Raw genomic sequence first — 27624 nt, 5'->3', positions numbered from 1 at the left:
TATTAAAAGAGCAACTAATAATATCAACACACCCTTATTTGCTGTTTGATATGAATTCATCTCTTCTTTTCCTTCACTCTTAGTAGGGGTAACAAGTAATAAAGTGCTCAAAATGAAGAGGCAGCAGAAGAGAGATCAAATTTCTGATTTATTTAAATTATATTCCTGAATTTTACATAATTGACATTTTCTTATTCTTTATCCCTTTAAGCATTTATTAACTCATCTTCTCTCATTCCTCTCCCAAATCCTTACTGAATTCTAATTAAATATTTAAAATGCAATGTTTTTCCAAGTAATGGTCAATATCCCTAATATTGTCATGGAAGCTAGGTAGAGTCTTTTTATTTTTGGTAAAAAACCCTCACCTTTCATCTTAGAATCAATACTAAGTATTGGTTCCAAGGCAGAAGAGCACTAAGGGCTAAGCAATTGGGGTTAAGTGATTTGCCCAGGGTCATGCAGCTAAGATGTATCTGAGGCCAAATTTGAAGCTAGGACTTTCCATTTCTAGGCCTGGCTCTCAACCTACTGAGCCATCTCGTTGCAGCCCCCGTACCCCCTTTTAATAGGCAATTGGGTTCAAGTGACTTGCCTAAGGTTACACAGAAAGGGAGTGTCTAAGGTCATATTTGAACCCAGGACCTCCTTGTCTCCAGGCTTGGCTATCTACCCAATGAGCCACCTAGCTGCCTCTAAGTAGACTTTTAAGGATACAATGAAAATGGGGCCATGAATCTATAAATAGAATTTGTAATTATAGTTGTTTAAGCTTGCAATTATTAATGGGACATTAAACTAAACATTTTAATTGGAGATACATTATACATATATACACAATTTAGAATATAAGTTCTTTGAGGTCAGGAAATACCTCATTTTTGTCTTCCTATCCCCAGAATTTAACATTGTTCGGTGTTCTATAAATGTTAGTTGGATTGAACTGTTGATGGTGACAAAGTGAGCCAGTCTTCTCTTCCTCTCAGAGCATTGCCCTTTATTAACTCCTGAGAAGATTTTTAAGAGCCATTGCAATATCAAAAGGCAGGTTGAAGTTATAGAACAGGTGACTGATGTTGTAGTGGTTGTCATGGAGTGGTTAATAGTTTCAAGATAATATCCCTGATGTGGATGGAGATATGGTGGTATGAGTTGAAGTTTGGGATAGCATGGGAACTCAGTAGTTTTAACCAGTGAAAATGTTTGACAACCACTAGTAAAAGAAGAAAAGATATTTTACCTCCTTTGGTACAGGTGAAAAAAATGTTAAGTGATTTGTCTGAGATCATGACCCTAGTCTCCTGACCATAGTTCTTTTTCCATAAAGTCTTATTGCCTTGAACTTCTGTTAATATTAAACTGTATAGCTAATAAGAATTATCTTGTTTTTGCTGATTAAGTAGTATGTTTACTTCAGTATTACTCTTTTAGGAATTGTTGATCAGAAAAGGTACTTTAAACATTAAAAAAAAATAGCCTGTTGACAGTGCAAAGAACCTTGGACCAAGAATTGGGAAGATCTCAATTAAAATTCAGTCTCAAAAATGCAGACAAGAACATGTGATTTATCACCTGTTTACATGGGCATATGATTTGGGGTTTTGGTTTTAAAAAATTGCTCTATTGCAAAAATGAATAATATGGAAATAAATAGGTTTTGAGTGATAATACACATATAACCCAGTGGAATTACTTGTCAACTCTGGGAGGGGGAAAGGAAGAAGGGAGGGAGACAAACATGAATCATGCAAACTTGGGGGGGAAAATTAAAATAAAAAATTTTTAAATTCAGTTTCAGAAACTTATTAGCTATGCAACTCTGGGCAAGTCCCTTAATCTTATCACTTTCCTTATCTATAAAATGGAGATAATGATAGCAGCTCCCTTCCAGGGTAGTTGTGAGGATAAAATTATGTGTTATTTATAAAGTGTTTTGTGAACTGTAAAGTACTACATAAAAAAAGCTTTTATTATTTAAAATATGAAAATGTTTCCTTCCTACTTCTTGCTGAACATTTACTTCCCCCCCTCTATTTTCTTTCAGAGTGTACTTGAGCACACTTCCACTATGATAAACCTGTTGATGCATTTTAATGTAATGAATAATATAATCTAGGGAGAAGGTTTATTAATTAATTAATAGTATCCTATCCTGTTGTAAAAGCCAAAAATAATTTTGTTTTTAGCTTTGTTATTGTGGATTTTAAAATGAAATCTGATACCATATTTAGATTATGAAAGACTTTTATACTCTAGCCCTTATTTTTCATCTTTTTTTTTTTTAATTTAGGAGATTTTTATCAAGTATTTGCAGTATGCCTAGCATTACCCTGGGTATGAAAGACACATGAAACATGGTTCTTGATCTTGAGGTTTGTTGCCCTAAATTTATGAGATGCTTATCTCGTAACCACAGCAGGTGTCTATGTTATATGCATTTGTCAAGTGAGGAATTTGATGTTTAAAAAGGTCAGGTAGGAGAGCTAGAAGTCAGATGCTGGTCTGCTGACTCCAATTCCACTTTTTTTTCATTATATCATAGCAGTGTGTAATAAAAGTCTTATTACTTAAGTGGTAAAAACAAAATGCTGTAAGAGTTCAGAAAAAGGGGAGATCACTTCCAGCTAGGGTTGAAAGGGTCCATATCTTCTAGGAAGTAGCATTGAACTGTGTCTAAATGGGAGCTCAAGAAGTTATTCCAGTCAGGGGGAACAGTATCAATGAAGGCCCAGAGAGAAATAGGAAATTGAGGAGGATTTCTGAGGAATGGTTAAGTTGTTTAAATTGTCTACAACTTTAGGCTTGTGTGGGAAATGAATCATGAAAGGTTAAGATAGTGGAGGGGTTTATATAATGAAGGAGGGGTATAGCTAGGTACCTCAGTGGATTGAAAGCCAGGCCTAAAGACTAAAGATCCTGGGTTCAAGTTCGACCTCAGACACTTTCTGTGTGACTCTGGGTAAGTTACTTAACCCCCATTGCCTAGCCCTTACTGTTCTTTTGTTTTGGAACCAATACACAATATTGGTCCTAAGACAGGAGATAAGAGTTTTAAATATGTGTATATGTGTGTATGTGTATTAGGTTATGGAGTTTTGACTCTGTTTACAATGCATCAAACATTTTAATATGTGCAGGCATTGTGCTAAGCACTGGGGAAACTGAAACCATAAAGAATCACTAGATTTTGAGCAAGGGACTGAAATGGGGTACAATGCTTTAGAACGATAGATATGTGACAAATGCTAAATGTTGTTTTCACATGTAATTGGGAAAAATATATATGATGTTATCTTTGTGTGTGCTGGGTAAATGGGAAGGAGACATGAGGAAAGGAGACCCTTCAGGAAGTTATTGCCAAATTGGACTGCTAGTAGCTAATTGATGATTAAACTAGGGACTTTCTGCCTCCATGCATTTTTATTTCATTCATTTATTTATTTATCTATCTATTCATTCATTTAATTATTTTAAACCCTTACCTTCCATCTTAGAATCAATATTGGGTATTGGTTCCAAGGCAGAAGATTGGTAAGAACTAGGCAATGGGGGTTAAGTGACTTGCCCAGGGTCACACATCTAGGAAGTGTCTGAGGCCAGTTTTGAATTTAGGACCTTCTTTAGGCCTGGCTCTCAATCCACTGAGCCACCCAGTTGCCTCTCCTCCATGCATTTTAGCACCCTTGTCTTTCGTTACCCCCACCTCCTCTCTCATGCCTGGGAAATACCTCTTTTTTTCAAACTCAGAATCTTTATCTTCTTTATGACTCAAATTAGGTACCACCTCCATTATGACTCTTTCCTAATCATTTCAGTTAGTGCTCTCTCCCTTCTCCAATCGCTTTGTGTTATTAACTAGCTGATTTCATGCTATACTATAAGATACAAGCTCCTGGAGGGTATGGATTTTGTGGGGCTTTTTTATCACGTGGTAAGGCACTTCACAAATACTTGTTAAAGAAAGGTAAATTTCTATTTAAAATCCTATGATTAGATTCAAGCTCAATGCTTTGGCACATTGGAATAATTTTAGATCCTGTTTTAGATATATAAGGTCATGGGGCAGGAAGAGTCCTTGAAGACCATTTGGTCCATCCGTCTCATTTTACTTTTCAGTAAACTGATGTCGAAAGAGTTGAAATAATTTGCTCAAGATCCCACAGCGGTCAAACTTCACCTGAACTTACTAGGACCACTAACCGCTTTGCCTTCTCAAATTGCCCATCAGCAACATCAGAAGGTTGGTCCGAGGTCCCTTCTAGCTCTAAATCTCTGAGGTTACTTGGGCAAAGGACTACCTGAAGGTCACCCTGGGAGCCAATCTATCGGCCCGTTAGCTCTTTCTCCCAGTTTTTGGTCATCTGTATATGTGAGACAACTGTCTGAACTTTATCTATGGTGATTGTATTAGGCACAAAGGGCAAATATTGCAATTTGCTGGGCAGGTTTGGCAAATAGCCTTACAGGGGAGATGCCAAAGGTCTTGGCTCTACGTACTGGTGTCACATTGCGCCTGCGCTCCTCTCTCTTCCGCCCCGGGAAGACTTCAACTCCCAGCAATCCTGGAGGCTTCCCCAAAGCTTAGAGGAAGGGAGTGGGGGAGGAGTCGGCTAGAGTCACGCCTACTTCCGTTTCCCTGGGCAGGTCTGTGAAGAGGGAGGGGAGGTGGGAGTGTGTTGGGTGATTCGAATCTCTTTACTTGGTTTCCTGTCATCGCCTGGTCTTCCAGGGAAAATCCTCGGCGTTGACGACCCTGGTCAGGCCGGCCTTTCTTTGTGCCATAGTGCTCCTTCTGTCAGCCATGGGGGCAGAGGGACAATTTTACCCGTCCTAGAACAGATCAAGATCCACCTGTAGCTCCTAAAATAGGGCCTGCACCCTCCCCGTCCCGCGGACCCTCCGCGGGAGCCCCCAGGGGACCCAAGAACTCGTTGGAGCTTTTGGAAAGAGCCCTCTACCCCCGCTTACCTGTATCCCAACTATTCTCCCTTTCCCCCAATATGGGGCCGCTTCCTTGTTCCTGGAGGGGGTGCTGGTGGTGGGTGAGCAGTGCTCTCTAGGTTGCTTAGCTACCCTCTTCCCTGAACATTCCCCTTTCCTCCACCCCTTCCATTTCCCCGGTTCCCCATCTCTGGAAAATGACTAGAATACAGAACAGCGGGGTTGGAGCTGACTGTCCTCCCAGGGAGGTACTAAGTCTTTTCCTGTTCTCAGGTGCTGCAGTGTCCTTGTTCCTAAGTGACCAGCCGCCCGGTGCCATGTCTCAGCCACCCCCCGACGTCATCTCTGATGACTGTCTCCGGAGTTATAGCTACCTCTTCTGCCCAGATATTCTCCGGTGAGCCCTTCTTACAATCCACATGCCCATCCCTACCCTAGGAATTGGGTGTGTTGGGGGGAACTGAATCAATGGATTGACCCTTATTGGGGGATATTGTATAGGGCTTCTGGCGGAGGTAGAACTTCCTACTGATACATTGAGACAACAAGTTGTTCCTCTGGGGAGACCTATAAAAGGAATGAAGCCATTGAAACTGAAAGCCCTGGTTTTTATTTTGAGAAACTATCAGTGGAGTTCAGAGTATGGTAGTGATTCATTAGATATCTTTAGTGTAAAGGATTTTACCTTTGACCAAAAGAAGGTGGTGTAGTAGATAGAATACTGTCTTAGACACTAGTTTCGTAACCCTGGGCAAGTCACTTATTAATCTCTATCTGCCTCAGTTTCTAATAATAGCACCTGTCTCCACTGGTTGCTATGAGGATCAAATGAAAATATTTGTAAAGTGCTTTGCAAACTTTAAATTGCCATAAAATATCTAGTTATAATGATGATAGGTGAGGAGATGTCCTTACTCTCCCACTTGCTAGCAAGCCTGACCAAGTTGGAAAGGATCATGAAATCACAGACCCAGAGCTGGAAGAGACTCTGGTCCAATCCATTCATTCTCTGAGTTCTAGAGAAGTGAAATGATGTGCCCAGGGTAATATAGTAATTGTTTTGGTTTTTGAAAACCATTTCCTTCTGTCTTAGAATGAATATTTAGAATTGATACTAAATATTGGTTCCCAGGCAGAAGAGAGGTAAGGACTAGGCAGTTACTGTAATGCTCAAATTCACACAGCTTGGTTTAGGGTTAGGCCAGATTTGAATCCCAGCTCCAGGCCTGGCTCTCTATCCACTGCTAGCCACCTAGATGCCCCTACATAACCATTAAGAGGCAGAATTTGAACTCCGTTTCTTTATCACTAGAGTCAGTAATTTTTCTTGCTGTTCCATGATACATCAAGTATAGGGCAGGTAAAGTGTTACTTCTTTGTCATTCAACAACCAACTTAAGTTCAGAGAGGCTCATCATTAGAAGGTTGGCTACCAGGCCATCTTTCTTTCTTTTTGGTTCCCATCTACTAAGATGGATATTAAAGGGCTGGGAGGACAATCTGTACTGGTGGAAAGAGGCCACACTGATGGGATGATAAATTTTATGAAATGTTTTTGTTATTCAGAAGGCTTAGGGAACATTTAAAATTTTTGTTATTTTAGATTTTATTTTTATTCAGACTTTAACAAACACCAATAAAACTAGCATTTCAATATACATTGTAGAACAGGAGACATTGTATATGAAACTGTAAATCTCCATTATGGAGATCTTGCTTTTCTTCTTTTTAAAATCTTTTTTAACATTCTTAACTTAGGGGTAGGTAGGTGTGTCAGTAGATTTAGAGCCAGGTCTAGAGACTGGAGGTTCTAGGTTCAAATCTGACCTCAGACACTTCTTAGCTGTGTGACCCTAGGCAAATCACTTAACCCCCATTACCTAGCCCTTATTGCTCTTCTGCCTTAGAACCAATACACAGTATTGATTATAAGACAGAAGGTAAAGATTTAAAAAATAATAAAATAAAATTCTGAACTTAACACTGAATGAAATAAAAATGACTCACTCAAATTAACAAACCTGGAGTCAGAAGGCAAGTGTAAAAAAATTTAATTTACTCCCTTTGTGAAAGGAGGCACATTAATGATAGACTAAGAAGTGCTAACTGATTAGGCAGCAAGTAGGCATTATATATACACAAGGCTTTCCCACACACACACCTTGACTCATAATCTAAAATATCTATGATTGGGTTGTAACTTCTTCCAACCCAGTTCAGGTGAGATAAGGGGAGCAGCTGAGCTGTTCCATCGTCCTTTCTGTCTTCTATTAATCTCCTGCCCAAGTTTGTCCAGGAGTCCTCAATCAACAAAAAGTAACAAACTAGCCTTTGTGAGCTGAATTCTCATTCTTTTTTTTTTAAATAATATTTTATTTGATCATTTCCAAGCATTATTCATTAAAGATAAAGATCATTTTCTTTTCTTCCCCCCACCCTCCATAGCTGACACATGATTCCACTGGGTATCACATGTGTTCTTGATTCGAACCCATTGCCATGTTGTTAGTATTTGCATTAGAGTGTGTTCCTTTAGAGTCTCTCTTCTGTCATGTCCCCTCAACTGCTGTAGTCAGGCAGTTGCTTTTCCTTGGTGTTTCTACTCCCACAGTTTGTCCTCTGCTTATGGATAGTGTTTTTTCTCCTGGATCCCTGCAGATTGTTCAGGGACATTACACCGCCACTAATGGAGAAGTCCATTCGTTCGATTTTCCACAGTGTATTAGTCTCTGTGTACAATGTTCTCCTGGTTCTGCTCCTCTCGCTCTGCATCACTTCCTGGAGGTTGTTCCAGTCTCCATGGAATTCCTCCACTTTATTATTCCTTTTAGCACAATAGTATTCCATCACCAACATATACCACAATTTGTTCAGCCATTCCCCAATTGAAGGGCATCCCCTCATTTTCCAGTTTTTGGCCACCACAAAGAGCGCAGCTATGAATATTTTTGTACAAGTCTTTTTGTCCATTATCTCTTTGGGGTACAGACCCAGCAGTGCTATGGCTGGATCTTTTATCACCCTTTGGGCATAGTTCCAAATTGCCCTCCAGAATGGTTGGATCAGTTCACAACTCCACCAGCAATGAATTAATGTCCCTACTTTGCCACATCCCCTCCAGCATTCATTACTTTCCTTTGCTATCATGTTGGCCAATCTGCTAGGTGTGAGGTGATACCTCCGAGTTGTTTTGATTTGCATCTCTCTGATTATAAGAGATTTAGAACACTTTTTCATGTGTTTATTAATAGTTTTGATTTCTTTATCTGAAAACTGTCTATCCATGTCCCTTGCCCATTTATCAATTGGAGAATGGCTTGATTTTTTGTACAATTGATTTAGCTCTTTATAAATTTGACTAATTAAACCTTTGTCAGAGGTTTCTATGAAGATTTTTTCCCAATTTGTTGTTTCCCTTCTGATTTTAGTTACATTGGTTTTATTTGTAGAAAAGCCTTTTAATTTGATGTAGTCGAAATTATTTATTTTACATTTTGTGATTCTTTCTATGTCTTGCTTGGTTTTAACGTCTTTCCCCTCCCAAAGGTCTGACATGTATACTATTCTGTGTTTACCCAATTTACTTATGGCTTCCTTCTTTATGTTTAAGTCATTCACCCATTTTGAATTTATCTTGGTGTAGGGTGTGAGGTGTTGATCAATTCCTAATCTCTCCCACACTGTCTTCCAATTTTCCCAGCAGTTTTTATCGAATAGTGGATTTTTGTCCCCAAAGCTGGGATCTTTGGGTTTATCGTATACTGTCTTGCTGAGGTCGCTTTCCCCCAGTCTATTCCACTGATCCTCCTTTCTGTCTCTTAGCCAGTACCAAATTGTTTTGATGAACATAAAGTTTGAGGTCTGGGACTGCAAGGCCCCCATCATTTGTGTTTTTTTTCATTATTTCCCTGGATATCCTTGATCCTTTGTTATTCCAAATGAACTTTGTTATGGTTTTTTCTAAATCAGTAATGAAATTTTTTGGGAGTTCCATGGGTATGGCACTAAATAGATAAATAAGTTTGGGTAGGATGGTCATTTTTATTATATTGGCTTGTCCTACCCATGAACAGTTAATGTTTTTCCAATTGCTCAAGTCTAGTTTTAGTTGTGTGGAGAGTGTTTTGTAGTTGTGTTCATATAGTTCCTGTGTTTGTCTCAGGAGATAGATTGAACTCTCATCCTGAGAATAGCATGCTGAATTCTATCTCACTGAACACCAAATAAAAGGAGAATTTCCATATATGTAGTAGAACAGGAAAAAGAGATGGTACATGACATTTCAGCTCTCTGTTAAGTCATAGCCTGCAATTCTTTTAAAATATATAATAGATTCAACATGTATCTTTCAAAGCTCTTCTGCTTGTTAATGATTCTTTCTGGCCTTCTGTGCATTTTTAGAAAATATGGGCAGTGACCCTCTTTTCCTTCTTTCCTCCCTTCCCACTCTCATTCCTTCACTCACTCTAACGTTCCATCCTTCCTTTTCTACTCTATTCCTGTTCTACCTCTCCTTCCAACCCCCTCCCATCCCCACTGGAAAAGAAATTAACAAAATTTTTAACAAATATGCATAGTGACTTGCTTTTCCTTTTAAGCATATAATAACTACAACATGTGATTTTCAGTAACATTTTTAAAAGGGATTTTTTTTTTTACTCCATAGTGAAAAAGTGGCCTTTATCACTGGAGGAGGCTCAGGAATTGGGTTCCGAATTGCTGAAATTTTCATGAGGTATGTCTGTTCATTAGCCTCCCACCTTCTCTGTATTCAATGACTTCGTTCACTCTAGCCTGGAAAGACTAGTGTTTGGTGGCTGCTCTCATTGCTTTTCACTCTTACATCAAATTGTCCCTCTACAAGGGGTTCCCTCAATGTGTATAAACTCTGGTCTCTAGCCATTGCCCCCTGAAAATCATAATCAGTTACTAAATCTTCTTCATTCTAGTCCTGTAGTATCTTTACATTTGCCTCATTCTCTTTTTCCACTTCCACTATTCAAGGACAAGCCTTCATTACTACCTGCCTACTTTATTGCAATAGTCTCCTAAAAGCATTTCCTGACCCCTCTTCTTTCTCTCTCTTGAAAGCCTTCATGCCAGAGTGATCATCTTCATACATAATATCTGATCATGCTATTCCTTTGCCAGTTCTTCAGTGGCTTCTTATTGTTTGTCTGGAAAAATTCATAGACCTTTGCCTGGCATTAGGGCAAAGTTTGTCACCACCCCATCATTCCAGCTTTACATCCTGCCATTTATTTTTCCTTTGTAATTGGATGATTTTTTTTTGTCTCCCATATTTACTGAACTTTCCTGCCTATGAGCCTTTGCTTATGCTGTTCCCTATACTTGGAATTCCCTTCCTGACCCCTTTCATATTGAATCTCCTAGAAATCTTTTCCAGCACAGCAGAAATACCACTGTTCCTCCAAGAAGCTTTGCTTAATCTTAATCCCCCCCATCATTGTCAAATGATATTTCTTTTATGTATTTATCATGGCTTATTTTATATTTTAGTGCTTTATGCGTGTTTTATTTCTCTACTATTTTGTACTTTCTGTCTGCAAAGTATCGGTAATTTTTGTCTCTTTGCCAATGTGTAGTATGATTTTCTACACACAAAAGGTGCTTAATAAATGTTTTGTTAAATTGAACTGAGTTATCTCAGCCCTATTCACCTCATAGGCCTCTTGGGGAGATTAAATGGAATAAGGGATGGAAAAGTTTGAAAACCATAACATAATGTGCAAATATTTTCTAAACTGGTATTTTACTAGCCAAGAAATGTAGGTTGTTAGGACTAAAGGACCTCATGATGTCTTTGGGGCAGGAAGGACATCTCTGTGAACTTGTGAAGAAAAGAGAGATTTCTCTAAATTCTATACCTGCTAAGCTCCCTTGGAGTTACACTGCATCCCACACAGTGTTGACACAGCTTATTTGTATTTCATATACATCAAGCATTTATTAAGCACCTTCTATGTACAAAATATTTCATAAAGAGCTAGGAATATAAAGACAGAATGAAAAACAGCCCCGTCCTCAAAGAGTTTACATTTGACTGTGGAAAATAAAGTAGATAAGCGTGTGCCAAATAATTTGAGGAAGGAGACAGAACTAGCATCTTTAGGGGTTAAAAGCAATTTCCTAGAAGACATGAGCTAAGCCTTGAAGGAGATTTGGGATTCTGAGGAAGAGGTAAAGAAGGAGTGCATTCCAGGGCTTAGGAATAGCTTCTGCATTGGTAAAGAAAACGTAATGGCTCTCTAAATAGGTCACAGCTTGGATTGTTCCATTTCATCCTACTGCTTGCCTTTTTTCCCAGAAGAAGACAGAGAAGAGACTCCTTTTCCCAATAGGCTGTTAGATATGTTAAATCGTTGGTGAAAATTGTCTGTGGTGGTATTTGTGAGGCCTGGGCCAAAGATCCACATCTTGTTTACCTCTAAGAGAACCTACAGGAGTTAAGTAAATTACCCTGGCCCATGCTAGGCCTAAAGCATGCACAAGAGAGAAGAAATTGAATAAATATTTAGATATCTGCTGAGTGCTGTAATGGGTAGAAAATGTGAGAGGTTTTATAAAAGGTTGGACTGAATTATTCAAGAGTAGGGTCACCAGGAATTTTATGAAATTCCAAAGAGATTTATTTAACAACTTATTTATAAAACAGAAAGAGTGAAGTAAGAGATCAGAGAGAGGATAGGGTAAGACATCTAGCCTACACACTAAGCATTTTGCTCTGACCCCTGGCTCAACCCAGGCAGGGCTAATTAGTCCTTAGCCAAAGGGGCCTGGGCCTTGATCAGGGAACCTGGGAATGCAGAGAACCTCTCTCAAGAGGGTAGGTCTCTCCTGAGGCTAGTCCCTTCAGAAAATCCAGGAAAGGAGTCAGCTCTTTTTTCACTCACCACGTGTCAGTCCAAGGGGAGAGATTTAAGAATAGTCACACCAAGTCCAAGGTCTCAGGTCCAGTAAGCAGATTCTTCACCAGCTTCCAACTCAAGCTCCAAACTCCAGAAGAACTCCTCACAGGAAGTTTGACTCCTTTTTAAAGACACTTATTTTTTGTCACTTCCTGTGCCTTCCTCCACTTTTACATCTACCAATTACAGCTAAAGCTTTGCTTAGGACTGCCCGGGGGTGGGGGGGGGGAATCAGTTGATTCTGATTTGTCACCCACTATTGCACACATGGGTCACAGACCTCCCCTACTCAAAGATTAAGTGGGATGTGTACACTTTGGGGATTAAATATAAAAATGGGCAGGGGAATTAATTTAATCTTCACAATCAGGGGAGAGTTAATTTCATTTTCACAGTGCAGAAGAATGGGTGCTGGGGACAGTGAAAGATAAATATGACTTGGGCCTGCCCTCATGTAATTTCCAGCCTAGTATACTGGAGGGATATGACATTTGCCTTCAGAATTGGTGCAAAGTAGACCATGTTAAGATCATGAGAGAGACACAAAAGTGCTTTCAAAGAAGAGAGGGATAAAAAATTTCAGTTAAGCAAGTGTTTATTACCTGTCATATAGATCACAATGTTAGATGCCAAAAGTAAGGATTTCAGAAAAGCTGGAATAGGTGGGGGCAGGGAGGAAAAAGAAAAGAAATGATTATGGCAGGTCATGAGTTAGTAGTGTGATACAACAACCAAACAAAACCTAATGTGATATTGTATCAGCACAAGTAGAGTGTCCAAAAGAGGCAGAGGTAGAGTTGACAATCTCACTGTAGTCTTCCACAGTTAGGTTACAGAGGTAACTTCATGTTCATTCTGGCTAGAGCAGTGATAGTGAACCTTTTAGAGACCACATGCCGTGCCTTGCCCCTACCCCAGGGGCATCTGCCCTGCCTTACCTTAGATGGGGGAAGAAGTGTTCCCATTGGGCTGCTGAGCAGAGGGGTGGATGAAGTGAAAAAATGTCCTCAGTGTGGTAGAGACAGGGAAGGTAACAGCTTCCCCAAGTCCCTCTGCCTTTTTAGTAATGCACTCTGGTGGACCACGACACAGAGAGGGCTCTGTGTGCCCTTTTTGGCACACATACCATGGGTTCATCATCATGGGCTTAGAGGATCAAATTCAATAGTTCCAAAAGTTTCTAATGGAACTTTCCATTTCCTTTTCTCCTGTCCTTTCCTTTCTCTCTCTTATATTTGCTCATATACTCTCCCATTGTTCAAATGGATTTTCTAATCCCTTTTTATCCTTATCTGTTTAAACCTAGAGGCAGAACTCAACTGCTACTTTCTCTGTTACTGTTAACCCACAATGACCCCTCTTTCCTCAGATTTTTGTAGCACTTTGCTTGTCCTTGTCCTTAAAAATCTGTATATATATATGTCTTATCCTTCCATAGGTTTAAAGACCCTTGAAAACAGGGTCTGTGTGGTTGTTATTTTTGTATTCTCTAGTCCCTAGCACAAATCCTTACACATAAATGTAGTTAATGATAATTGATATATGATATTGATAATAATGATAAATAATTGATAATAATGATAATGATAATTGAATGGAAGGACATTTACAAGCTAGAGCAGGTCTAGAAGAGGGCTGTTAGGATGGTTAGGGGACTTGAAGACAAATTTTAAGAACTAGGGCTGGTCATTCTAGTGTAGAGCTAATTTAAGAGGCATATTTTATAGTATTTGGAGGGCTCTTATATGGAAGGGGAATTATTTGAAATGGCATTTGAGGGGACAATTTGATTCAAAAGATAGAAAATGCATGAAAAGAAATTTCATCTCAATATATAGAACTTTTTAGTAGAACAATGGAATAGGCCTCCCTGTGAAGTTGTGAATACTCCATAACTAAAAGGGTTTAAACAGAGACTAAATAATCCTTCATTTAGAATAGATTGTATAGAGACACGGTTCCTAAAGAGCAATAAACTCATAGGGGCATCCTGGGATATTGAAAAAAATTTAATCTTATTGCTTGATAAATGGGACTATTAGATGTTTCTTTTAGCCTAAGGATACCATTGAAAAAATTACTGAGTCACTAAGGGCACTGGGAACTTCTGATATAGACCAGCTCCCTTTCAATTCTAGGATTCTGTGGCTTTCATAGGGGAGTCAAGGCCACTGAACAAGATAGTTATGAGGGTGGTCAGAGGTGTGGAGCTCAGAACAATAAGGATAATCTTTAGTTTGGGACAAGGCACATATGTGTGGATCATAGGAATTGAATCCAATTTATTAAGCACCTATTATGTGCAAAAGACTGTGGTAGGTGCTGTGGTATCCAAAGATGAATGTCATAGTCCCTGTCTTCAAAGAGTTTACTGTCTCATATGTGTATGAAATATATATAAATAATTATACTAAAAGTGGAATATGACCAATGTCCAATAGAATGCCATGGGATCTCTTGTATCATCAGCCCAAGGTGTCAAGGAATTGGGGTGGTATTTTTGGTAGAGTATTCAAACCAGGTATGATGCAAATCTCTAAAGGCCCTTCTACTTCAAAATTGATGGTTCTTTGTAATGTGGAAGATGGAGCAGCAAATTGCCCATCATTGTGTTCTTTGAGAGGATGGGTCTTTGTATTGATTAGTACTGTTCACATAAGATAAACATTTCATCAAGATTTCCAGATTGGGGGGAAGTTAGGTGGCTCAGTAGATTGAGAGCCAGGCCCAGAGATAGGAGGTCCTAGTTTCAAATTTGACCTCAGGCACTTTCTAGCTATATTACTCTGGGCAAGTCACTTAACCCCCATTGCCTAGCCCTTACCACTCTACTACCTTAGAAACAATACACACTATTGATTCCAAGATGGAAGGTAAAAGTTAAAAAAAAAAAGAATTCCAGATTTGGGGAATTAATCCCATTTGTATTATACTTTAGCTACTAGCCCATTTGACCCTTACTTGGGCCCCAGCTCTTTCCCTGTCCTAACCTTCTTGCTTGAGCCCTTTGCTTCTGAGGGATAATGTTAATTCAGTAGGACCTTTTTGTAAGGAAGGACATTATTCAATATGCCCTAAGAGAGGAATCCCTTAGTATGTTTAATTTCTTTTTCTTTACTGTTTAGACTAACTCTTTTGGTAACTCTCCTTTCTCCCCCTGTACCTGTTGTTTGTTGACATGAACTGTTTGTGTTTTATAGGCACGGCTGCAACACAGTCATTGCTAGCAGAAACCAGCAAAGGGTGACTGATGTGAGTGGGGTTTCCCTGACAGTTGGGGCTTTTCTTCATTATCCTTTTTGATCAGAACATAATTATTTAGGGGCTCAGTGTAGATATGGTACTGTATTCCTGGACTGTTGATTAGCAGGTGGCCCATGGAAGGTCAGGGATAAGAATGTGATGCTGTGACTACCTGGCTGTTTCCTATTTATTATGGAGTTTCAAAGCACTGTGATCCCAAACCTTGCTGCTCATCCTTGGGTTCTTCCTTTCCTGCTTAGTATTATTAACCATCCCTCTTAATATCAATCACATTTTTATTCTGTTCCCTTTAACATCATTAATTCATTTTTAAAGTTCACAAAGCATTTTTATCGTTATAGCCCTGTCAGGTAAGTTTTACAAACATTCCTGCCACTTTGCGGATGAGAAAATTGAGGTTCATAAAAGTCAAGTAGCTTGTCTTCAGCCATATTAAAGCTAATAAATGTCTAAATTTAGGCTAAAATTCAGGTCTCTTGACCTCCAAATACAGTGATTCCCCTCCAACCCCCATTTCCTTGTTTTTTTTTTTATTGTGTTACTGGTATACTTTGTAGTGGCTGTAGAATGTGTGGGGAAATATAGGCTACTGAAATCCTTTCAGTGGAAGAAAGCAGAAATGGGTCTTTTCCATTCTTTCCCATAGCTACTTTCAGGATGGAAAGGGAAATTTTTTTTCCATAGAACTCAGTGTCCTGGGTGGTATCAAACCCATTTTAGCTTGGTGTAGCCTCTTTAGGTTACTAGCAGAGCCAACAGTGAATATTCTAGCTCCTTCTTTCCTAATCTCCCGACTCTTGTTTCTCTATTAATTTCCTCATGGGATGAGGAGTCTGGCTTATAGAACTTTACATGCATGACCTAAAATCTGTGAGTTAGTCAAGTGTTGCTAGGCTACAGTTATCCTATTTTTCAGATGAGGGAACAGTTTTAGAGAAGTGGAGGAACTATAAGTCAGTGACAGAACCATGATATGAAGGCAAGTCTTTTGGCTCTTGTTCTTTTTACTATTCCAAACTCCCTCTTCTGTGTGTCACTGCTGGTACATTATGGAGTGTGTTTAGAAATAAGAGGCCAGTGTCCATATATGTTCTCTTCCGGTGCAGGCCGCTAGGAAACTCATTGCTGCTACTGGTCAGCAGTGCCTTGCCCTGTCTCTGGATGTCCGAGAGCCTCAGGCCATTGCTGCAGCGGTAGATCAGGCTCTGAAGAAGTTTGGCAAGATTGACATTCTCATCAATGGTGAGTAGCTAAAGAGGGAGAACAAAGGGCCGCAATCTTCAGTGGAACAAACTGAGGGAACATGGCCTTTTTAGCATGTGTCTACATGAGGGCATGAAATTGTATATGAAATTTAGGGATGACTAAATTTATTTTTCAATTAAGAATTTTTTTAAACCCTTACTTTCCATCTTAGAATTAATAATGTGTATTGGAGATTAAAGGACTTAACCAGGGTCACACAATTAGGAAGTGTTTGAGATCAAATTTGAACCCACAACCTCTTGTCTCTAGGCCTGGCTCTCAATTCACTGAGCCAACCAGTTGCCCCCAGGGATCATTATATTTAGAATTTGAAAGAGATCTTAAGAGATTATCTAGTACGACTTCCTTATTTTACAGAGAGGGAAACTGAGGCCCAAAGTCATACAGATATTAAATAGTAAAGCCAAGATTTGAACTTCAGGTCTTTTGACTTCAAAGCTAACAATCTTTCTGTTTTACCACCCTGCCTTACAGGGTACCTAGTCCAAACTATACCTATATGAGAATTCCTTTGAAAATCTGTGGCCCCCATTGCCTAGCCCTTGGACTCTTCTGCCTTAGAACAGTATTGTTCTAAGACAGAAGGTAAGATTTTTTTAGACTTTGATTCCGTATTCTGTATATTAGCTATCCTTTCTAACTTTGTGTCAGATTCATATTTGGTAATCATGGCTCCTTCAGTGATAAACATTTTGAACAGCATAGGACCAAGGACACCTACTTAGGGTACCCTGGTAGAGACCAAGTTAACATCTATCCACTAATTGTTGCTTTTTGAGTCTAGTCAATTAATTGTGCCAGCTAATATTTTGCACTCTATCCACTTTTTCCTTTAAAATTTTGTGTCTCCTGGCCTTTGGAGCCTTATTTTTTCTCCAGAATTCATCAGAAATCATCAGTACTAGCTCAGCAATGGTAGCTGTGAGTTCTGTCAGCATTCTAGTTGTGATTTATGTCACTCAGTTCTGGTATTGTGAACATTAAGGGCACTGGTCAAGTCAACAAGCAGTTTGTAGGTGCTGACTGTGTCCCAAAGAAGAGCAAGAACAGACCCAGCCCTCACCAAACTCACAATATGGGTAGGGAGGGGAAAGCAACATGTGAACAAGTAAGTACACAGAAGAAATGTACAAAGTAGATATAAGATTTTAATTTAATAAAACAGAGTTTTACTTGAGCTTCTGGCCCAACATTCTGCCCTTTCTTTCCAGAAACCATTTGTATTCCAGGTTTGGGTGGAAAATGGGAAATAGTATCTGAGAGAATTGACCCTTGGCCAGAAAGCGTTTTGTTTTTACAAGACATGAACTCTCTCTGCTAGAGACTCTCAATAGCTGTTCTGTGACTTACTATCTTTAGAGCAAAGGTTTTACCTTTTTTTGTATAATGGATCCTTTTCACAGTCTGGGAAAAGTCTTTGACCTTCTCAGAATACTGTTTTTAAATTCATAGGATTACAAAGGTAACCAAAAGTTAGTAAAATAAAGATGTAATTTTTTCCCCATTCTATTTCATGTACCCCTAAAATGAATATAGAGACCACCTTGGGGATCTTCAGATCTCAGGTTAAGAATCCCTCTCCTTGAGGGTTATCAGTGGGTATTGAGTGGTTATTTACTTGGTGTCAAATAGCAAGTATGTGTCAGAATAGGATCTTGAACTCAGGTCTTTCAGTTTCTGAGGATATTTCTTCTATCCACTGTTCCATGTTTCCTCTCAGTATTTTTAAGTACCTGATTTGTACTCTTAATTAAGGAGAGCCACCTCTCCTCAAGCAACTTTATTTTCCTGGAAGTGATTTATTAATTTATAAATTATCATCTCAATAGCCACCTTTCCTATTTTTTTCTCTGTTTTAAATTTTTCACTGGCTTCATCCAGAGATGAGAATTCTTCCTGGTGCCTGTACCTAAATCTAGGGGTCCATTTTCTTTGGGAGTAAATGTTTGTAGGATTATACCCAGTATAAGTAAGATGCACAGATGGCAGCACTAATAACTGGCCTTTGGGAGGGAGAGCATAGCTTGAAACAGGATTTTATTTCCTTGAAGATTTCGTGGTTATCATAATTACTATTATAGTAGTAGCAGCAATAATACAAGTTATATTAGTCTAAATTATTATATAATTCTTTCTTGACCTATCTTGTATTTATTTATCTGTATAATAAATGTTGCATCTTTCCAGTAAAATCTGAGCTCCTTGAAGGTAGGGACTGTTTTTCTTTTTTGTCTTTGTAATCCCAGCACCAGCACCTCAAACATATAGCACATATAGAAAAAATGTTTGAATGAATACACTGTGTGCAGTGTATTTTTATTCAAAGAAAAAAAAAAGAGTCATAAAATAATGGGATTTAGAGCAAGGTCTTAGCTATTATATAACTATAATTTTACAAATTTTGCAGATGAGGAAACAGATTCCCAGATAGATTAAGTGAATTTCCCATGATTATCCAGGTAGTTGGGGATTAGTACCCATACTTTCCAATTCCTCAAATGAGTGTTCTTTTCATTGAATCACACTTATCTAGAATGGGTCTAAAGGGCCAGCCAGTTGGACCAGATGGTACCTGAGTGACCCTGGTGGGCAACAAGGAAAGTGAGAGCATCTTTCTGGCTTTTTTCATGTGGCACCTTGCTATTTCTGGGGAAATTGCCTCTTTGCTCCTCACTCATATACTAGTATTCATACTACTCAGGTAGGTTGAAGAGTCAGTTTTTATTCCCGTCTTCTTTCCTTAAGATGTTCACCAAAAATTGTAATAAGAAACTGATAAGTTCATAGCAAAAGTCAAATAGGGATGAAAGACTAAGGAAGGGGAGAGATTGATCTGGTAGGTTTAGGGATATGTTCACTGAGAGAGATCATACCTAAGTTGGGCATTGAAAGTCAAGAAAGACTTCCTTCCAGAAGGAATAAAAGGAACATGTTCCAGGCATGAGATGTAATTATTGTGAAGGTCTAGAGCTGGCAGATGGAGTGTCCTGTGTGAGGAAAGAGAAATGGCCACTTTGGCTGAATTGTAGGAAGGGGAGGAATATATAAAGAGACTGAACTTGAGCTTGGGGTCAGGTTATGAAGGGCTTTAAAAGCCAAATAAAGGAGGTTTATATTTTATCTCAGAGGTGATAGGAGCCCCTGAAACTCACTGAGTAGGAATTTAATATTCATTAAATATACTAAATATTGTCTAATAAATTTTAACCCAAGCCCTCCTAATTGCAGACCTGGCTCTCTATCCACTATGCCACCTAGCTGCCCCTAAGTCTAATATTCTTTCCACTTTACTAGACTGCTAGCCTCTTTATTTTGTAAACTTCCTCTAGCCTTTGCCTTTGAAGAGGGAAGATCCCTAGTCATTTTAGGCTGGGCTTTTTTCTCCAGCTCTGTTTTGGCTTTCTTGAGATGTACGGACTAAGTGAAGTCAAGTTTACAGGCATTTATTAGTGTCTTCTATATATGAGGCACTGAACTAGCCTCTGGAGATATAAAGAAAGACAAAAAACAGTCCCTTCCCTCAAGGAGATTACAATCTAATGGGGAGAAAACATACACAAAAATTCTATGTACAAATAAGATTATTTATCCTCTCTATCTGGCTATCCATCACTCTATCTGGAGGGTCCCACTGAAACTTTGGGACATCCTATATAGCTACAGAATAAATTGGAGATAATCTTAGAGGGAAGACACTAAGATTAATGAAGATTGGGGCAGGCTTCTTGCAGAAGGCGAGACTTTAACTGAGACTCAAGTTAAGCCAAGAAGAAGATAGGAGGAAGGATAGAGACCCAGGCATGGGGGACAGCCAGTGACAACATTGTGAACTGAGAGATGAGTGTCTTGTTCAAGGAAGAGCCAGGAGGCCATTGTCACTGGATTGCAGAATATTTGGGAGAGGACCAAGGTATAAGAAGACTGTAAAGAGTGGGGTAAGAGGCAGGTTATGAAGGGCATTTAAAAACCAAACAGAGTATTTTATATTTAATCCTGGAAGTAATAGGGAGCTATTGGAATTCATTGAATGGAGTGGTGACATGGTCAGACTTGAACTTAAGGAAGATTGTTTTGAAAATCGTTTTGAACATTGAAAGGGATGAATAGGGTAACTATATTATGTTGGGGGAGGGATGCTATGGATAATGAAGCATTATCAGTATTGAATATGTATTACCAAGTGTTTCTATCATTTAGATTTTTTTAAAGGAAAAACTAAATGAGATACAGATGGAAATAAATAACAAAATAATAACAGTAGACTAATTTTCCCCTTTCAGAACTAGATAAATCTAACCAAAAAATTAATGAGAAAAAAGTTAAGGAGATGAATTTAGAACCTTAGATAAGTTGAATAAGATAGATATCTGGAAGGTTCTCAAAACACCTGCATGAAGTTAGTAGCAGATCTAAGCCTGAGCATATACATAATCCAAACATAGTGTAAGGGCAGGTTGCAAAAGGAAATATGGAACACTGAAAGAAGAGGTGATTGACAGCAAAGACGGTTGGTAGCAGAGGGTGCTGGGAGAGAAGAACGTATTTTGAGGAGCTCCGTGAAGACCTCTGGGGGGCTTTTGAAATGAGATCTCAAAGAGGCAGGAAGCATATTCCTTGCTGGAGATCTTGCCAAGAGCCAATAGAGGATTCACCTGTGTTTAGCCCTGAGACTACTCTTACAAAGTTATTTCAGCAATATTGTACCTCGGAGAACATCTAACCAGAGTGTCAAGACTCTTCTGACCCAAGAGGGTTGTGGACTCTCTGCCTGAGAGCCTGGCTCTCTCCCCTTTGCCTTTGCGCCTGTTCTGATTATTCCTTTGCCCCAATAGTATTAAAATAGAAGTGAAAGAAATAGTGGGAAGGGAAGGTGAAACCCTGGTTTGCTTGACAGTTGCTAGAGTGAGACCTTTTTGGGACATAGATCAGGGACCTGATTTCCTCATTCCAGCTCCCCATCTAATAGTAATTGTCCATTAAACCTTTTAAACACAGTCAGATATTTTCATGTGGCTTATTCTAGGAGCTAAAGGAAGGTAACTCTTTGAGGCTACAGATCTGCCTTAGCAGAGTGCTAATCAAGACCCCTCCCCCACAGAGTCAGAGACTCAGGGGAGTCTGGTCCTTCTACTCATCTTGTGCAAGGGATTTTGGGGTTATCCCTTCTATCACCTACTATGAGAGACCTTCCTTCATCCTCTCATCACCCTCTAATAATAGGGGAACCCCAATTTACTGAGTAGCACCCCTTAACAGCACTACCCAGGAAGAGTAAGTGAGAGAGGGAATAGGAGTCATCCTATCAAGGCTTGTACCATTCAACTCCTTCTTCCCTCACAACAAACTCCTCAAGACCATTAGTTACAATAGTTTCTGGTGGGGCAACAATTCTGCAAAAGTTTTACTTTAACATTCATCATATTATCAAGGTAATCCTGCATCTTTGAGGGGTTGTGGCACAGGAACAAAAGTTCCATTGGACAACCAAGTTGGAAAGACTTGTTTTGGAAAGAGTATGGCCCTGGCAACAGATTGCCTCTGCTGCCTAAGGACCAATCTAGCAAAATATGGGCCTGGTAATATATGCTGAAAACCAGATGGGCTAAAGTGATTAAATTAAATGTTGATAGGAACATGGAGAAACAGGCCTAATATTTCATTGCTAGAGCAGATGTGCATTTTTTTTTTAGAAAACAAGATGGAAATATACAGTAGGTGCTGTAAAGCTGTTCATGCTTATTGACCTAGGGATCCCATTACTAGAATTAGGTTCTATGGGCATTATTGAAAGGGTTAAAAACTTTATATATAGGAAGATACTCATGGAAGCTTTGTAATGACAAAATAGCTGGAAATAACAAATGTAATGAATGAAGAAAATGGCTGAATAGACTGTGATATTTGAATGTAATGAAGTGTATTATATTATTAGAAACAACAAATATTGGAAATATAAAGAAAATAAGGAAAATATATGGAGAGATGAAAAGAGACAAGCATAAAGATAACATATACCACCATTAAACTAAAAAAACAAACCACAAAACCAAGAGAAAAACATCCAAGTAAAACATATCCAAATGGAACTCAAAAGGAGATGTTTATATTGGCATACATATAAAATTTATGTATTTTTAAACAAATTGTAAACAATGTGAAGTTTGTAATATTGAACATAATTTTTTTAATGCACTTGTTTAAATAGCTTTTTTTTTTTTAAAACCCTTTCCTTCTGTCTTGGAATCAATACTGTGTATTGGTTCCAAGGCAGAAGAATGGTAAGGGCTAGGCAATGGGGGTTGTTACAAGGGAATCACTTTAAAAGACTGATATATATTAATTTAAGGTCGCCAAGGAATCAGCTATGTAATTCCTAAATGAAAAACTCAAGTCAGCCGTCAGCCTTTTTTGGAGTTTAATTACAATAGGAGCAAGAAAGGAATTAGAGATATATATAGAGAGAGAAAGGGGAGAGAAGGGAATAGGGCTTAAATACCCCTTCTGTTTAGGCTGGGCCAAAAGGCCCAAGCCCTTAGATAGCTGGGGCAAAGAAAAGAGATCAGTCCCTTTCACTCACGTGTCCAAAATGGAGAAACAGTCTCAGAGGCCCCCACCTTCAGCTTCCTTCAGAGCAAGCTTCCTCCGAGCCCAGGAACCACACCGCTCCAAACTCAACCTCTCTATGAGTCTCCAGACCCTCCTATCTTTAAGGAAACCATCCAAGTTGCCTCCCCTCAGTCCTCACATCTACCAATCACTCTTCATCAATTTCCCTGTCAATGGAGGCTCTCGCTTAACCCAGGACCGCCCAGAGGTTTCTGGCTTTTGCACATGTCTGTTGAAGGTCATATTTTTCAAATGATTAAATCTTTACTCTTTTGTTACAGCCCTTTCTAAATCCTGTTAACTTGAGTATGGTAGAGATTGGAATAATTAAATTTTTGATCTAGGCTGCAGCCCTTACTCAATCCTATTAGGACTGAATAGGGTGGAGTATCTCCATTGTATCAATTCTAAAATCAATCAAGACTCAAAGAAATTCCTGTTCTATGCTCAAGCATAGGTCAAAGTCCTTTCCATTGTTCAGCAAAAGGTTTCTGTCCTAAAGTAATCTTAAGAAGGGAAGAGAAGGAACCTCCCATGCCAATGGAGTTCCCATTCCAATAGACTATCAGTAAGAAATTTTCCAAGTATGAAATATCCCAATGGTGAAATTTTCAACAATTATAAGTCTAAGGAAATTTGAGGTTTACAATCCCCCCTGATGATCATTGGGAGACTAGTCTCCCCATTGATCATTTAACATAATCATTTTGTAGTTCTAAATTCACTTCTAACTAAAGATATACACAATATTCAATTTTCTAAGAGAAATTAGAATAGTGAGAGAGGAAATAGAAAAGAAAAGAAAGCAAAACCAATGTTTGCTAGGCGCATTGACAGAAAGCCAAATTAGGGGCAGTCCCTTTTGGCATAAATGTTACAATAAATGTTCAATCAAAAGTTCAGTCCAATCAATCACATCCAAAGTTCATTCTTGATCTTCTTGATGAAGTGTAGGTTTTTGGCATCTTTCTGCAACAGTTCATTCTCTGGATATAAAAGTTTCAAGCTTCTTTCTTGAAGATCTTTTCTCGAACAAAATCAAAGTCTTTGAAAATTTTTTATAACAGTAAAATCTTAAACAAAAGTCTTGGATTTTTATAAAAATACAATCTCAAACAAAAAAAAAATTCAAAAATTCTTAGATTTTAAATTAAAATACAATCCCCCCTGAAGTAAGTATTAAAAAAAAAATATCAAGTTTAGCTCAGAATGCAGTGTTCAGTTATGGGGTTGTATGTGTCAATTATCAAAAGAATAGAAAAAATAATCAAAAACATAAGAAAAACTCAAAATAGACCTTGTATAGGTCCAGTTTAAAGTAATTTCTATCCCACAAGTATGTAGGACAGAATGCAGTAATATTTCACTTAGCCATTTGTAGCCAAGACTACAGGAAGTTGCCATAATATAAGAAGAAAAGAATTAGAATTCTATTTTGATGGGGAAATGTCATTCCCTTGTCTGATTTTTTTTCCTTCAGAGATATAGGGAGCCAGCATGATAGTCAAGCTTTGTACTTGTTTGAGTACTTCGAAAGGAGTGTAGATACAAGGAAGTCCTACGACTTAAACATAAGTTAAGCGTCGCAACCTTGAGTCTCACTTTAATATTTCATGTGTGCTCTATTGGCACTATTCAGGTTTAGTCTGTGCTCCTTGTTTTTATCCCTTTTCCTGGAATCAGACACAAACATTAATCACAGTCCTATAATATTTTATCAATAAATGGCAGGTTCCCATAGTTTAAAGCTTTTAGGCATATATTGATATTATAGCAAGAGTATATATATTAACTTGTATTACTGCAGGGAAAAAAATAATATTAATATTAATTATGTGTACCTTCAGTACAAAAAAATGAGAAAAAAAATCAGTAATTCAATATATTCTTGAAAGAAAAAAGAAGCATCCATTTGTCTATGGATTATTATCTCCAATTTATATGATAAGATAGAGTCACAATTCATATGATAGGATAGAGTCAATCAGTCTCAGCAGAAGATGCTTTCTTCACATGTGAGCAGTGAATCCAAGAGTCTCTTTCTCCAATCTTTATAGATGTTGGAGTAGTTAATAATATTTGGAATGGTCCTTCCCAGGAAGGTTCAGTTGCTCCAGTTCGCTTGAAATTCTTGATATAAACTTTATCTCCTGGGTTCAGGTCATGCAGAGAAAAGTCTAATGGTCCAGCTTGTACTGCAGCTCCGGATTCATGAAGTTCACGTAGTTTGTGCTGTAACTCCTGTATATAGGAAGCAATAGTAATATCTCCCCCTAATAGCGATGTATAAGCCGGGGAGAAAGGCTTAGCCTGTATAGGCGGATGTCCAAAAAGCATCTCAAATGGTGAAATATGTAAGTCTCCTCTAGGCCTGCTTCTAAGATAAAATAGGGCCAGAGGGAGAATTTCAGGCCATTTTAAATGGGTCTCAGTGCATAATTTGCCAATCATAGTCTTAAGTTCTTTATTCATCCTCTCCACTTGGCCTGAGCTCTGGGGGTGATATGGAACATGGAATTTTGGAGTTATCCCCAAGCAAGAATATATTTGATTTAAGACAGAATCGGTAAAATGACTCCCTCTATCGGAGTCAATACGTGCTGGTAGGCCAAAACGAGGGATAATTTCTTTTAAAAGTATCTTTGCAACAAAATCTGCTGTGGCTCGGGTTGTAGGAAATGCTTCCAGCCATCTGGTTAGTTGATCTACAATTACTAGACAAAATTTATAACGTCCAGCCTTTGGCATTGTTATGAAATCTATCTGTAGGTGTTCAAAAGGTGTGTAAGCCAGAGGACGTCCCCCAAAGGCTTTTCCACGATATGCATGTTGGTTATATGCCTGGCAAATAGGGCAGGCTGAACATACTTTAGAGGCTACAGTAGTTATACCAGGGGCTATCCATACTCTCTTGACAGAGTCCACGATGCCCTGGGTGCCAAAATGACCATTTTTATGAATAGATTGGCAAATTTGGTTATAGAAACTTCTAGGGAGCAGGGGTTTTCCTTCAGATGACACCCATACTCCATTAATTTGTTTTGCTTTAAATTTTTGTTTCCATTTTTCCACTTCCTTTTCATTATAGGAGAGTGATAAATTTAAATTATCAGTGGTTGTTAATGTTAAAATTAATCCAGGTCCTTCTATGGCTGCTAGTTTTGCAGCGGCATCTGCTCGGTCATTTCCTCTAGAGACAGGGTCAGAGCCACCTGTATGGGCAGAGCAATGAACTACAGCTAGGGCTTTAGGCAGTTTGAGAGCAGAAAGAACTTCATTAATAATTTCTGCATTAGCTATGGATTTTCCAGCTGAGGTTAAAAATCCTCTTTGGAGCCATAGCATCCCGACTGAGTGACAAATGCCGAAAGCATATCTAGAATCTGTATAAATTGTTGCCTTTTTATCCTTGGCAATTATACAAGCTTGTTTTAGAGCTATGAGTTCTGCTCCTTGAGCGCTAATGTTAGAAGGTAGTGAAGCTGACCATTCAGTGGCAAATTCTGAGACTACGGCAGCTCCAGTGTAACGTATGCCATCCCTCATAAAAGAGGAACCATCGGTAAATAAAATCAGATCTGCATTGTCTAAGGGAGTGTCCAAGAGATTATCTCGAGGCTTTTCTGCCATGGACACTAATGTTTCACAGTTATGTAGTGGTTCTCCTGAAGTGGGTAAATCTGGAAGCAAGGTGGCAGGGTTAAGAGTTGAACAGCGTTTCAAGGTAATATTTTCACTATTTAATAAGGTTATTTCATACCTTGTAATTCTCTGATCCGAGAATGCCTGTGTTCTATGTTTTACCAATAATGCTTCAATCTCATGTGGGCACATTATTGTTAATGGACATCCCAATACTAAATCAACGGTTTTTGTTACTAGTAAGGCTGTAGCAGCTACTCCTCTAAGGCATGGTGGTGCTCCTGCTGCTACTGGGTCTAGTTGGGCAGAATAATAAGCAATTGGGCGCTGAGAAGGTCCCAAAGTCTGAGTTAACACACCAGAGGCTACTCCTCTTCGCTCATGCACATATAAAGTAAATGGCTTGTTGTAATCTGGGATGCCTAGAGCAGGGGCAGACATGATAGCCTTTTTCAGATCTGTTAGAGCTGACAAGTGTTCAGGCTCTAATTTGAGGGGTTCAGGAACTGAATCCTTTGTTAATGCTATAAGGGGTTTAGTGATTTCCCCATAGCAAGGAATCCATTGTCTACAAAACCCTGTTGCTCCTAAAATTGCTCTCAGCTGTTTCTTAGTGGTAGGAGCACTCAATTTTTGAATGTTCTCAATTCGTTTTGGAGAAATATAACGAGCACCCGCAGTCAAGATGAATCCCAAATATTCTACTTTTTGGAGACACCATTGAACTTTATCCTTAGAGATTTTATGTCCTCTTTTGTGCAATTCCAAAAGAAGGTGTTTGCTATCTTCTTGACATGTTTCTGCATCTGTTGAAGCCAAGAGTAGATCATCTACATATTTGATTAATTTGCTATTTTTAAATGTTATATTGTCTGTGTCTTGGCTCAAAATTTGCTCAAATAAGCTCGGACTTTCGACATAACCCTGTGGCAGCCGACACCAGGTGTATTGTGAGCCCTTCCAGGTGAAAGCAAAA

General features: G+C 38.8%; 1 protein-coding gene across 3 annotated transcripts in view; it reads left to right on the top strand.

The window, feature by feature from the left end:
* The first annotated feature begins 4538 nt into the window (after positions 1–4538).
* The window catches only part of DECR2 (2,4-dienoyl-CoA reductase 2), a 39317-nt gene continuing 16231 nt past the window's right edge, over positions 4539–27624 (top strand). Inside the window, exons 1-5 of one of the 3 annotated variants that reach the window (XM_056805757.1) lie at positions 4539–4644; positions 5215–5338; positions 9608–9676; positions 15071–15122; positions 16241–16376. In XM_056805757.1, the coding sequence (XP_056661735.1) occupies positions 5259–5338; positions 9608–9676; positions 15071–15122; positions 16241–16376 (337 nt within the window). In that variant the 5' untranslated portion in view covers positions 4539–4644; positions 5215–5258. Of the gene's footprint in view, positions 4757–5214; positions 5339–9607; positions 9677–15070; positions 15123–16240; positions 16377–27624 lie in introns of all 3 variants that reach the window. The other 2 variants (XM_001372642.3, XM_007499195.2) reach the window with 2 other exon arrangements.

This window comes from Monodelphis domestica, chromosome 7 (assembly GCF_027887165.1).
Source record: "Monodelphis domestica isolate mMonDom1 chromosome 7, mMonDom1.pri, whole genome shotgun sequence".
Classification (NCBI taxonomy): domain Eukaryota; kingdom Metazoa; phylum Chordata; class Mammalia; order Didelphimorphia; family Didelphidae; genus Monodelphis; species Monodelphis domestica.
The sequence above is the reverse complement of the archived record's forward strand: the minus strand, read 5'-3'. Positions and strand labels throughout refer to the sequence as shown.